General features: G+C 42.6%; 1 protein-coding gene across 1 annotated transcript in view; it reads right to left on the bottom strand.

The window, feature by feature from the left end:
• Positions 1 to 12,556, bottom strand: part of LOC145401950 (uncharacterized) — a 240,300-nt gene that overhangs the window by 124,805 nt on the left and 102,939 nt on the right. The window contains exons 4-5 of the mRNA XM_080274059.1: positions 9,260 to 11,424; positions 8,549 to 8,851 (exon numbers count right to left, since the gene is read on the bottom strand). Of these exons, the coding sequence (XP_080130185.1) occupies positions 8,549 to 8,851; positions 9,260 to 11,424 (2,468 nt within the window). The remainder of the gene's footprint in view (positions 1 to 8,548; positions 8,852 to 9,259; positions 11,425 to 12,556) is intronic.

Below are 12,556 nucleotides of genomic sequence, written 5' to 3'. Positions count from 1 at the left end.
TCTTAAAACTCGTGTGTACTGATAGGATATGGGATTTTCATGTATAGTGCAGTATAAGCTAATAATACTCGTCTCCCGTCGCCCTGCCAAGCTCTCACCCAATGGCACATGCAAGAGACGAAGCTTTTACACAAAACAGCCGAATGCTGGGTACTGAACTGGGGTCGCAGAGAGCATATGTTTATAGAACAAAATATACTCAAAATTACATGATAGATCATTGGTGTAAGTTTTTGTCAAACGTCGCGTTACACCCTGTATATATATATATATATATATATATATATATATATATATGTATGTATATATATATATATATATATATGTATATATATATATATATTTATATATATATATATATATATATATATATATATATATATATATATGTATGTATATATATATATATATATATATATATATATATATACAAGTAAGCCCTTAATTCACGCGAACTTTTTTCACGCGATTTCGGTTATCCACGAATTTTTCGTACACTAATTAAAACAAAATTATAGTATTCAAATAAATAATTTTAATATACAAGAGAAATAAATAAAATATAAAAATGCCTACCTGCTGCTCGTGTGCATACGTATATTGTATGTGTGTGTGTGTGTGTGTGTGTGTGTGTGTGTGTGGGAGGTCTGCCTACCACGCACCACACAGACAGTTTGAATCCGACGGTCGAACCATGCATGACTCGCGAATCGTTATTTGTGGCTTATTTTTCTCCTTCCAGTGATTGCTTGCCTTGTCTGTCAACATGGGGCATAAGCATAGTGCTAGTGATGCATGTGGTAACACACCAAAACGGACTTGTAAAGTGATGTTGCAGACAGAGAAAGTTAAAGTGTTAGACAAACTTAAGGGAGGAAGGAGGAATGTCGACAACAATTCTCCGTCAGGACGATTCCCTGTCATTTATTTACATACCAGTTTATTTTGCAAGTACAGTACACTAGTTTTTTACTTATATGAGTTATAAAATCCCCCTGAAAATTAGTTATTAAAGTATTAATTAATCAATAATAAGTGCAGTATATTTATAGAATAACAGGGAATCGTCCATGTTTTGATGGTGAATTGACTTGATGGTGAATTGTCTCTGAACCGTGTGTTTGAGGTGAGTCAACTGTTCTTACAATAAAGAAGACAGAAAGTAGCATACCGGAGTCAGTGAGGGCTAGTGCACCAGACTGTGCTAAAGTGTCTCCACCTACGCCTGTGAACTGGCTTGGAACCTATGTTTAGGGTGAATGAGTCAACTGTTTGGACAATAAAGAAGGCAGAATGTAGCATATGGGAGGTAGTGAGGGTTTGTGTACCAGACTGCTGAAGTGTCTCCACCTACGCCTGTGCTTGTCAGGTTTCAGTGTTAAATTTCTTACATTTTTGTTGTTTTTCATACATTATGCTAGTTTATAACGTGTATGTAGTGCATAAACAGTATTATTCAGATGTAATATACTTAGTAGACATGCGTAATTGTGCACAGAAGGGCAGAATGTATACGCGAATTTACCACATATGCGATGGGTATAGGAACGCAACCCTTGTGTGAATTACGGGCTTCCCTGTATATATATATATCTGTATATATATATATATATATATATATATATATATATATATATACAGTAATCACTCTAACATCCGGACGCCCAATAACCGAACATCCCCACTACCCGGACCTTATCGTCCTGGGATCCAAAATTTTTTTTTTTTTTTTTTTTTTTTTTTTTTTTTTTTGCCGTCCGTAATTTGAACTTCCCGTGCATGCCGCGGGAGAGCATTGTTTTGGTTCGTCATTCCTCCGACGTCCAATAGAGCGCCGCTGCATCCTCCCCACTTCCCGCCTGTCTCTCACTGCGACTGGACCTACGCTCTTCGCAATAGCTGCCCATGTGCTCACTTTTGTGGTGGTGCCGTACTTGCTGCAGGGCCTCCTGCTGCTCTCGGCCCTCCTCTTAGTGTGTGTGATGATGGCCCTGCCACCTGAGAAAAGGAAGAGAGTGGTGTTGACTCTGGAAAAGAAGAGGGAGATATTGGAGAAAGTTGATGCAGGTTGGTCTTCTTCCTGCATTCTCCGCGAGTATAACCTGGCCCGGTCGACTTTGCTCGATATCAAACGTTCCCGAGACAAACTCATGCAGTACACAGCTGACTTCTCGTTGAGAAGCAAACGCAACGTGGAAAGGAAGGTTATGTTTACCCCAAAGTTTGCAGAAATCGACCAATCCACGTTGATTTGGTACCGACAGCAACATGCAGCTGGTGTGATGGTACATGGAACGGAGCTGAAGGCTGCTGCTGAGGAGTTTGCAAGGCTTCACGACGCCCTAAACTTCAAGGCATCCGAGGGTTGGCTCTTCGCATTCAAGTTGCGACATGGCCTTACTAACCGTAAAGCACATGGCGAAGCATTGGACGCTAACGAGGATGGAGTTGACGAGTTTCGGCACAAGGTGAAAGGCTTGATCGACAGGGAGGGCCTCACTCTCGGTCAAGTCTATAACGCAGACGAAACTGGCCTATTCTATCGCTCGCTGCCAACGAACACTCTAGCCGAGGAGAAGGAGAAGCGTGTACCTGGCCGCAAGCTTTCTAAGGAACGGATATCTGCTTTGTGTTGTGCCAGTGCTAACGGCATGCACCGGCTTAAGCCCGATGTTGTTGGCTGTGCAAAGCAGCCTCGGTGCCTTCGTGGGGTGATGGATGTCCTTCCTGTCGTATGGTACCATTCTTTGAAAGCATGGTTCACAGCTGTGATTTTCAAAGACTGGTTTCACCGTCACTTCATCAAGGAGGTCATCCAGTACCAGACGAAGACACTGGGAATCCCTCGCGACCAGGTAAAGGCTCTCCTTCTGCTCGACAATGCACCTGCCCACCCGTGCGACAAGGACTTGGTTGCTGAGAATGGCCGTATTAGGTGCATGTTTCTGCCACCTAATACGACTGCTCTCATTCAACCAATGGACCAAGAAGTGATCCTGGCAACAAAGTGCCTGTACCGTTAGAAGTTCCTGGACGAGGTGATGGTTGTTCTCGAGGACGAGGACGAGCGCAGGGAAGGACGTGACACTTGAGGCAAGCGGACTTTGGAAAACCTTCGCCGCTACAACATCAAGTCTGCGCTGTACAACTGGGCTAGTGCATGGAAGGAAGTCCCTGTGAAAACTCTTGAAAATGGTTGGTCTCGTCTGCTTCTCGGAACAGATGTGGAGTACGATTTTCTGGGCTTTGACGTGGATGACTTCCATGCACGGCTACGTACGCACGGCGACGTTGTTGATGTGGACGATGTACGTGAGTGGTTGGACGACGACGAGGGCGATCCTGGGTATCAGACGTTGTCTGATATCGAGATCGCGTCTTCGGTTGCTGGTGTCAGTACCGAACTTGAAGATTCCGACGACGAAGGCAACGATGATGCGGACTCCTCTCAGCAGGACACTACTCCAGCCATCCCCAAGCTGAGCGCACTCCGGGAACATCTAGAGTTCGTCCTAGACTACCTGGAACACCCGGACTGCGACAGGGAGATGGGGCCCTTGGGACTCGTGGAGGAAGTGCGTGCTTTCAGGCAGCGCATCATCAATCGCCAGAATCGTCGGTCCTTGCGTCAGTCAACGATTGACAGTTTTTTCAAGCCCGTGACCCCCGCTGTGCCAAGCCCTGGCTCCACTCCGTTGCCTCCCCAAGACAGGCCCTCATGCTCCGAGCCACAGCCCAGCACATCAGCTACAGTGGAGTCACCGCTCGACGTGAGTTTGCGGCTTTCGTCAGAGTCTTCTGCAGTCGGTACGCCATCACCACGACCCAGCGATGCACCCCTTGGTCGCCTGCCAGTGATACTCTCGGACTCTGACAGTGAATAAACAGCAAAAACTTCTCCACTAGACCACACGGGAATTTTGAGTGTTGTGCAGTGAAAAAAACAGTGTGTTGTGTTAAGGTTTTCGAAATGAGAGAAAAGATTCAGTGGAAACAAAATTTAACGTAACTAACCTTCTTTGTTTTGGCTTTGGAAAATAAAAAAAACTTGGGAAAAGTTAATGTGCACCACTAAATTAAACTGGAACATTATTTGGACTAAAGTGAACACTGTGAAGAGAACGGACTTCTGTGTGTTATTGACTAAGTTCAGTGCAAGACTTCAGGAACAGTGTACTGCAAGTGCTTCAGGAAATCGTTCTTACTGTCAGAGTCCGAGAGGAGGCGGTTATTCATCAAGGTGGCCAGGGACTTGCTGTAAGTAGCCAGAATGTTTCATACTGTACTTTTTTCCATACTATACTTACCAGAATGTTTCATACTGTACTTTTTTCCATACTATACTTACCTCATGCATGTGCAGTAGGGATGTGTTTTTCAGAGTTAGGCTAGGTTAGGGTCCATAAGTACCAGAATGTTTATTAATGTATGAACATACTTCTAAACCCTCATTTTAGATTTCTTTTGCATTTATTTCAGTCATTTATGTGCCTTATTGGTGTGATTTGGGTGTTAAATAGGTGCTATGCATGTCCAGAGGGAGTTGTATAGGTGTTTCTCTGAGTTAGGGTCCATAAGTACAAGTCCATAAGCTGGGGCCCAATATCCGGACAAAACCAATAACCGAACCTACCGATGGCTCTATTACTCCAGATATTGGAGTGATTACTGTATATATATATATATACAGTATATATATATATATATATATCGTCATCATCATCCAGACCTCCTTTCCCACCCTAGGGATGAGGAGTAGCAATGTCCAGACAGCTCAAATCTGCCCAGTCCACTGGGCCACACTTCCATTCACTCATTATTCAAGACCCAGGAACCCTGGCTCTATCTGATACACCAAAAACATTCATCATGTTCTGTAGCTTCACATAAACGTATCCGATAGAGTCAATCTGGATGCTGTCACATTAAAAAGGGGTGTCAAATCCCTGAGCATGCACTTCTACTCACAATATTCATCCAGCCAGCTTGATCTCTTGTCAGTTCCATAGCCTCACCAACTTCCAAACATCTCTTCCTCACACACTCATCTGCCATATCTCTCCACCTTCTCCTTGGCCTACCTTGCCTCCTCCCTCCTTCAAATTTGCCCACATATACCTTTTTTTTTACCATTCTATTGTTATCCATTCTCTCCACATGACCATTCCATCTCAGTACACTCTTTCCGATTCTGATGTCCACAGACTTCCTCACTCTACATCTTTCATGAATCACATTATTTTGTATCCTATCCACTCTCTGTACCCAACATACATTCCAAATCTGCAATGCCTTCAAGCTTGACTTTTCATTTTTCACGCCACACCACAGTTTCATATCCATATGTAAAGTTGGCACTAACAAACCTTCATGTAAGCCTCGTGCAGCTGCAACACTCAAGCCTCTGTTTTTTATCAAGTCCATCATTGCACCAGCTACTTTCCTTCCTTGTGTCACTCTACTTTCAAATTTTTTGTGCATTTTCCTCTCTTTTCTACTTTCAAATTTTTTGTGCATTTTCCTCTCTTTTCTATTACTGTACCCAGGTATTTGAACTCTCTCACCCATTCTTCCTTCATTCACTGTAACATCACACTGAGAGTCACCTGCTCTCTCAATGACCATCGCTTTGTTCTTTTCTACATTTACTCTCTAGGCACAATACTCACAGACAAAAGCAAAACTCTGCACTGATCTACCAAGGTCTTGTCTGGTATTTGCAAGTAGCACCGCATCATCAGCATACAACAAATTTGAGATATTCCATCCATCACCATTCATTACCAACGCCATCCCTCTCTCCATTACTCATGTTTTTACTTCTCTCATCACCCCATTCATATATATATTGAACAACCATGGGGACATCACACAACTTTGTCACACGCTTGCACCGATCGTGAACCATTTGCTTGGATACCCATTAACTCTTATACATGCTTCACTATCATAAAAAAAACTCTTGACGGCACCTAGCAGCTTACCATCTACACCGTACATGCACAAAACCTTCCACAATCCTTCTCTGTCTACTTTGTCGTACGCTTTTTCCAGATCCATGAATGCCATAAACACCTTATAGTCCTTCTCACAAGCCTTCTACACTATTTGTCTCACTGCAAAATTTTGATCCACACATTCTCTGCCACTTCTTATGTTACCCTGTTCATCACTCACTATGACTTCTGATATCTCTCTTACTTTCTCTATAATAATTCTTCCATACACCTTTCCTACCACACTCAATAAACTTATGCCATGATAATTCTTGCACTCACTTTGCTCACCTTTATTTTTGTACAGGGGTACAATCACAGCCTTTTTCCATTCTGCTGGCACAGTTTCACTTTTCCATGCCTTTTTACATATCTCCAACAAGCACTTCATTCCACTCTCGCCACTACACTTAATCATCTCCACATACACCTCATCAACCCCAGCTGCTTTCCAATTTTTCAGCCGCTTCACAGCGCTCTTCACCTGGGCGAGTGTCATGTTTCCTGGCACTGCATTCGTTCTCTGCACACCCCCAAAACCAATCACGTTTACAACTGCTCTCCTCTCTCTATTTCCATTCATCAGGCTTTCAAAATATACTTTCCATCTGGTCCTTACTTCATCCCCATGGGTTAATAGTCTAACACCTACATCCTTCACCATCCATCCAACCATCGTCCAATCCTACGTTGCCCCATGAGAAGCGTAGCAGCCCGGGGCTAGGCAAGTTGGTCCTGACATTTAAGACGAGTGACCAGCCTCACTCATCCCTGAAAGGCATTACGTGAGCAATAAACCCCAACCACTTCTTGGATATAAACCTTCATCGGCTCATACCGACTGGAGTGCTGTAATTACCCATTAAACCACAAGGCACCAAAATTTGGTTATATTGTTGCCACCCAGTGTAGTAAATGGTTTCTTGGTGTACAGGAAACCATTTGGCTTGTCACTCAGTATAGAATCACCCACATGCAGAAGGAAGAGGAAAGAATGAAGGAAAGAAAGACAGAAGAGGGAGCATAAAGTCACCCGGAGGCAGAAGGATGAGGAAAGAATGAAGGAAAGAAAAACAGAATAGGATGAAAGGGAAGAAGGATGGAGGAGAGGAAAGGGCAGACTCCTGAGAGCAGCACTACATCGAGTGAGTGGATGGTGAGCGCCCCCACCTAGCACATTACACACCTTCACATTTCTTTCTGCTTTCACTCCTACATTTCCACACCTCTTTCCAGAATAACTTCCTATTTTCAGAGTAGTTTGCATTTTTTTTTCTTCCAAGTGAAGATGAAAAAGAGGGAGGTAAATGATTATATATATATATATATATATATATATATATATATATATATATATATATATATATATATATATATATATATATATATATATATACTAAATACCTACTTGTTGTTACACATTTCAGCAGGAAGGACCCAAAAGCAAGAAAATGCAACCTCATTCACTATCACATCTGTCATATATTGTATACAATAATGATGTATACCGAAGCTTCAAACATCCACAATCAGGTCTAGTTTACCACTCAATTAATAATGTGGAATGCTTCATTTCCTGATTGCTATAAATCACCATTGGTAATACCCTTACACTAAAGACCACTTCATTTCAATCTGCTCTGTTCCATACAAGCATCTTGTAGTCTGGAGTCTGGTCTCAGTGATTATTATTATTTATATATATATATATATATATATATATATAATATATATATATATATATATATATAAACACCCATTGGGGATATCAAATATCCTTGCATCACTCCATCAATGATAATGAACCATTTCAAACATCCACTTAATCTTCCATGCTATGTTATCTTCATAAAAATTCTTAAAGCATTAAGAGACTCTATTAAATACCAAATGTATATAATACCTTCCACAATTATTATTTTTTCATTCTATCATACACTTATTGTAGATTCACAAATGCCACGCATTTCTTGTAGCCTTTCTCACTTAGCTGTTCATGCTCTGCCCCATGGTATATACAGTAATCATTCCTCACATCCCTAATCATTCAGTAAACCATAGCTACTGTTCGTCATTTACCAGAAATTCTGATACAGTACCTGCCTTACTTTCTCTATCATCATGCTTCCATATACCCTACCAACAACATTCAGCAGAGCTCTATGAAAATATTTTGCAAATATATTTGGTGATCTATACTTCTATGAAAGTGAACACACATTTTCACCAATGTTATACAATAATGTCTGAACATAATAGTTACACAAGGAAACAATGTTTGAATATGATACACAATAATAACATTTAATAAGCCTCCTCAATTATCAGATTGTAGCAATGTGGATAAATATCTGATTAGAAAACTCATAAAGTTCTGGTAAAATTTCTATGAGAAACATTACCAATATCAAATTATTTTAAAAACTTCCAGGAACAGTTGCTTAAGAGTCATTCTAAACTCATATATACTGTATATATATATGATAGAGCTTTTAGTATAACCACAAATGATTTGCTGTTAATGACTAGGAAAAAACAATTAAGTAACTCACAGCAAGAGGCCTGGGTGGCTCTCGAACATAAAAATTATCTGCAGGTACGAGGGCCGGAGGAATCCTAGAGGTAGGTGGCCAGTATGCAGGGGAGGGTGGTGTGGCATGGGGATGTGAAGGGGTGCTGGGGGGATCCATGGGATGATGGATGGGGGGGTTGGGAGAAGGGTCACCCGGAGTCGCTAGAGTGGTCGCGTTGCCTACTAGAGACTTTGCAAGAAGGGGAGAGGTGGCAGCAGGTCCCCCCACCACCATCCCTCCGCTGCCGGTGCTGGCCATCACCGGCCCTCGGGGCGGAGTGCCCTGCAACACACAGCCACATGCCAACCAACACACCACACAACACAACTTCAAATCAACTCTCAACCAATAGTGAGACTGATGTCCTTGACATGAAAATACTCAGTTATAATCTTTAAAAATATCAACATCCTGGCAATTTCTTTCTGTAAATTAGAAAGGAAATTACCAATTTCATTAGATCTGGTATAATTAGATGAGAAAATTATTATTATTATTATTACTGATCAAGGTTGTTCAACACCAGTATGAACTATATTCAAAACATGTCCAAGGCAAATTGTATTAGCAAAGGGTTGAAGAGGCAAAAACTCCTGACAAATAAAAAAATGCATGGATGACTCATTATTGCATCAAACAATCAGCACACCAAGCACAATGAACAGAAAGTAGAAAATGCAACATTCTCACTTGTATAAGGCCAGTGGAGGACTCAGGTGGCTTGGCAGCTCTAGACTGGGCCTCCTTAGCTGCCCGATGCTCCAGAAGAAGGTCATCAAACTTCTTAGATCTTCCAGGAACCGCTCGTCGCAAGGAAAGCGAGTGAGCCTTGCAAGTGAGGGAGCGGGTGCAAGGCTTGCCAGTCTCCACAACCACCACTCCACAATGAACCTCTGGGTCATACTCCCGGTCCTTTAATGGCAGCAGCTTCCTTTCCCCAGGTTTCTTCTTTTTATTTGGCTTCTTTGGTGAAGGAGTAGGAGGGACAGCTGTAAGGGTAGTTGTGCCAGAAGAGGTGTGTTGTGCTGGGGTGTGTGTTGGCGTGTGTGCCGGGGTATGTGTTGGAGTGTGGGAAGGTGTATGTGCTTGTGAGGATGAAGGTGGTCCAGGGGACACCAGCTGAGGTCCTCCTGATGACACCACTGGATTTTTTAATGTCGCTGCTAATGTAGGCATAGATATAGAGGGTTGAGAAGAAGCTGTGGTGACTGTTGGTTGTGCTCCTCCACCTATGACCACAGTGATGCCCTGGCTGGAAGTTCCAGCAGTGGGAGCAGTACTAACAGAAGCACTAGTGGAAGATGGCTGTCCACTCAGAGAAGGAGAAGGTGCTGGGGTGGATGTGGGCTGCTGTAACAAACCTGCCAGTTGTGACTCAAGACCAGAATTTCCATTCTGGCACAGCTGGGTAATTGAGTTCACTGCATTTGTCAGTTCATCACACTGAGATGAAATCTTTTCAATCTCATCAAAACTAAAAGATTCAACAGGTACTTCAATAAGATCAGACTGAGTACTATTTGTGTACTGCCCCTGAACATCTGGTGTCACTCCCTCAATATTCTGTGCACAGGCATCGGCTTCAGACAACACTTCATTTGTGATCTGCTCTAAAACAGGCATTGATAACTGTTCACTACTGTAAGTTTGTGGTAACACTTTTTCGATACTTAGTTCCGGAGGTTCAGTGGACTCGACATAATTATTTGTATTTACAGTTTGCTGATCTATGTATGTTAAGCTACCACTCTCACTTAAGTAGCACTGAGAATTATTGGGAAGAACTGTTTGTGTCAAATCTGACGTTTCAGGAGTAGCATTCAGCACAGCATTAAGATCTGACTCACTGACAGTAGCAAGCAGGTCAGCCTGTATCTGATTTAAGGTGGCCATGGACATGTGACTCATGGGGACAGGGACAGAGCCAAGGGGAGGGGTATTGACCATCATACCCTGCCTGGTCCCTCCACTAGTCACACTACCTGCTGCCTGGCCCTGTGCTTCCACTATATCATGGGAACCCACCAGGCCTGCATCCAAATCCATTGAGGAACTTGATATTAGGTTCTGTGAGGCAGTAAGAGCTTCTGCTTCTGCCTGGAGCATTGCTGATATCTTATTTACTTCCTCTTCTACACTGGAGGCATTCTGAGTCAGCAGGGGAATTCCAACGACAGAAGATCCTGCCATGGGTGGAGAAGGCCCACCAATAGGTACCATGGCCTGGTGTTGTACACTGGGACAAGAAACACTAGGGGGACCCACACTGGGAGGTCCAACACTGGGTGGACCAATACTAGGTGGACCAACACTAGGGGGTCCAACACTAGGAGGGCCTATACTGGGTGGTCCTATGGTGGGAGGAGGCCCTGAATGTGATGGAGGATGTGGCATGGTATGGTGGGGAGGCTCAGGTGGTGCTGGTGGGGGTAAGGTTGTAGGTAATGACTGTGGTGGGGGTACCAACTCCATCCCCCCATCAAGACCATCTTCTGTACTAGTTTCTGTCTTGAGAGAAGTGATAGACATGCTGGCAGGTGAGGGCAAAAGCTCACACCCAGGAGAGTCTGGTATTCCACCAACTCTGCTGTTACTACTTAAACTATTGCTGCTTAGGCTTGTGCTGCTGCTACTGCTGCTGTTACTATTGCTACTGCTGGTGCCAGACTCCCCAGACACATGTGAAGTATGATTTCCACCCAATGAATCACTATCAATTCTTCCTTCAAGTTTAACAACAGGATTTGTATTATGTGCTCTGTTTCTGGACTTGGAAGTCTTGTTTCCCGATGACACTGATCCTCGAGCACCTCCAGAAGGCTTGACAGGGGTGATCACTCCTCCATGGCGGAGCTCTGCAGAAAAATAAATCATCAACAAATTTCTTGTTCCCACCCAAAGATGAGGTGCAGGAAAATACACCACCACCATTATCATCATAAGCAATTTTTTGTTTTCTCTACCAAAGGATGAGATACGCTAGGATCCAAAAAACATGGGATGTATGAAAGTGGGAAAACTATCAAGTGCATGTCCTGGGAAATAAGTCACACACTCATTCACATGTCATACCAGTATTCAGGACCCACAGAATCCACCCTTCACCTCATAGGTCTAACTACCTGCACCTTCTTTTTCTTCTTTCTTCTTCCTTTTTTTTGAGGAAGAGGGGGGGAGGGTCTTTACAGATGCACTTTACATACATCTATCAGATGGAGTCAATCCAATGGGCATAAAGTTGACAAAGGGGTTCCAAACCTAGTCATGTGCTCCTCTGTACATAATTTGTCCAACCTAATCAATTCCCTGTCAATTCCTGATCTATATCAACTTCATACGGTACTATGCTTTCTCAAACACTCGTTCACAATATCCATCCACTTTTGCCTACCACACCTCCACCTTCAAACTCACTCATATACATCATTTTCACCATCTTATCTACAATACATCCATTCTCTCCATATGACTTCATCTACATACAATCTCTTCTACTCTACTACCCAAAGACTTCCTTATTTCATAGATTTCCTGAATCACAATATTTTTCTTGTACCCATTCTACATGCATTCCTCAATAATCCCATATCCATCACTTTTACTCTTGAAGTCCAAGTCTCATGCCCTTATGTTAATGTAGGACCTTCCTACATTTCTTTTGCAACCGCCATACCCTAAACTGTTTAGTGACAAGTCCTTCTTAGCACCAACCACCCCTCCTTCCATGTACCACTCTACTGAACTTTCTTCTTCTTCTGTAAATTTACTTTTCCATTACTGCACCAAGGTACTTAACCTCCAACAAATTAAAAATTTTCTCCATTTACCAGCATATCAAAATGAGATTTACCATCTCTCTCAAAGAAAATCACTTTACTCTTGCATAATTTACTTTCAAAACACACAACTCACACAGACATTCACAAAATTCTGCACCAGTCTACAAGTGGGGAAAATATATTCTGATATTATTATCTACAGAATACC

Source organism: Coenobita brevimanus, chromosome 6 (assembly GCF_032717465.1).
Source record: "Coenobita brevimanus isolate Jiangsu-jjx chromosome 6, ASM3271746v2, whole genome shotgun sequence".
NCBI lineage: Eukaryota > Metazoa > Arthropoda > Malacostraca > Decapoda > Coenobitidae > Coenobita > Coenobita brevimanus.
Note: the sequence above shows the minus strand (reverse complement) of the source record. Positions and strands in the feature narration are given on the sequence as shown.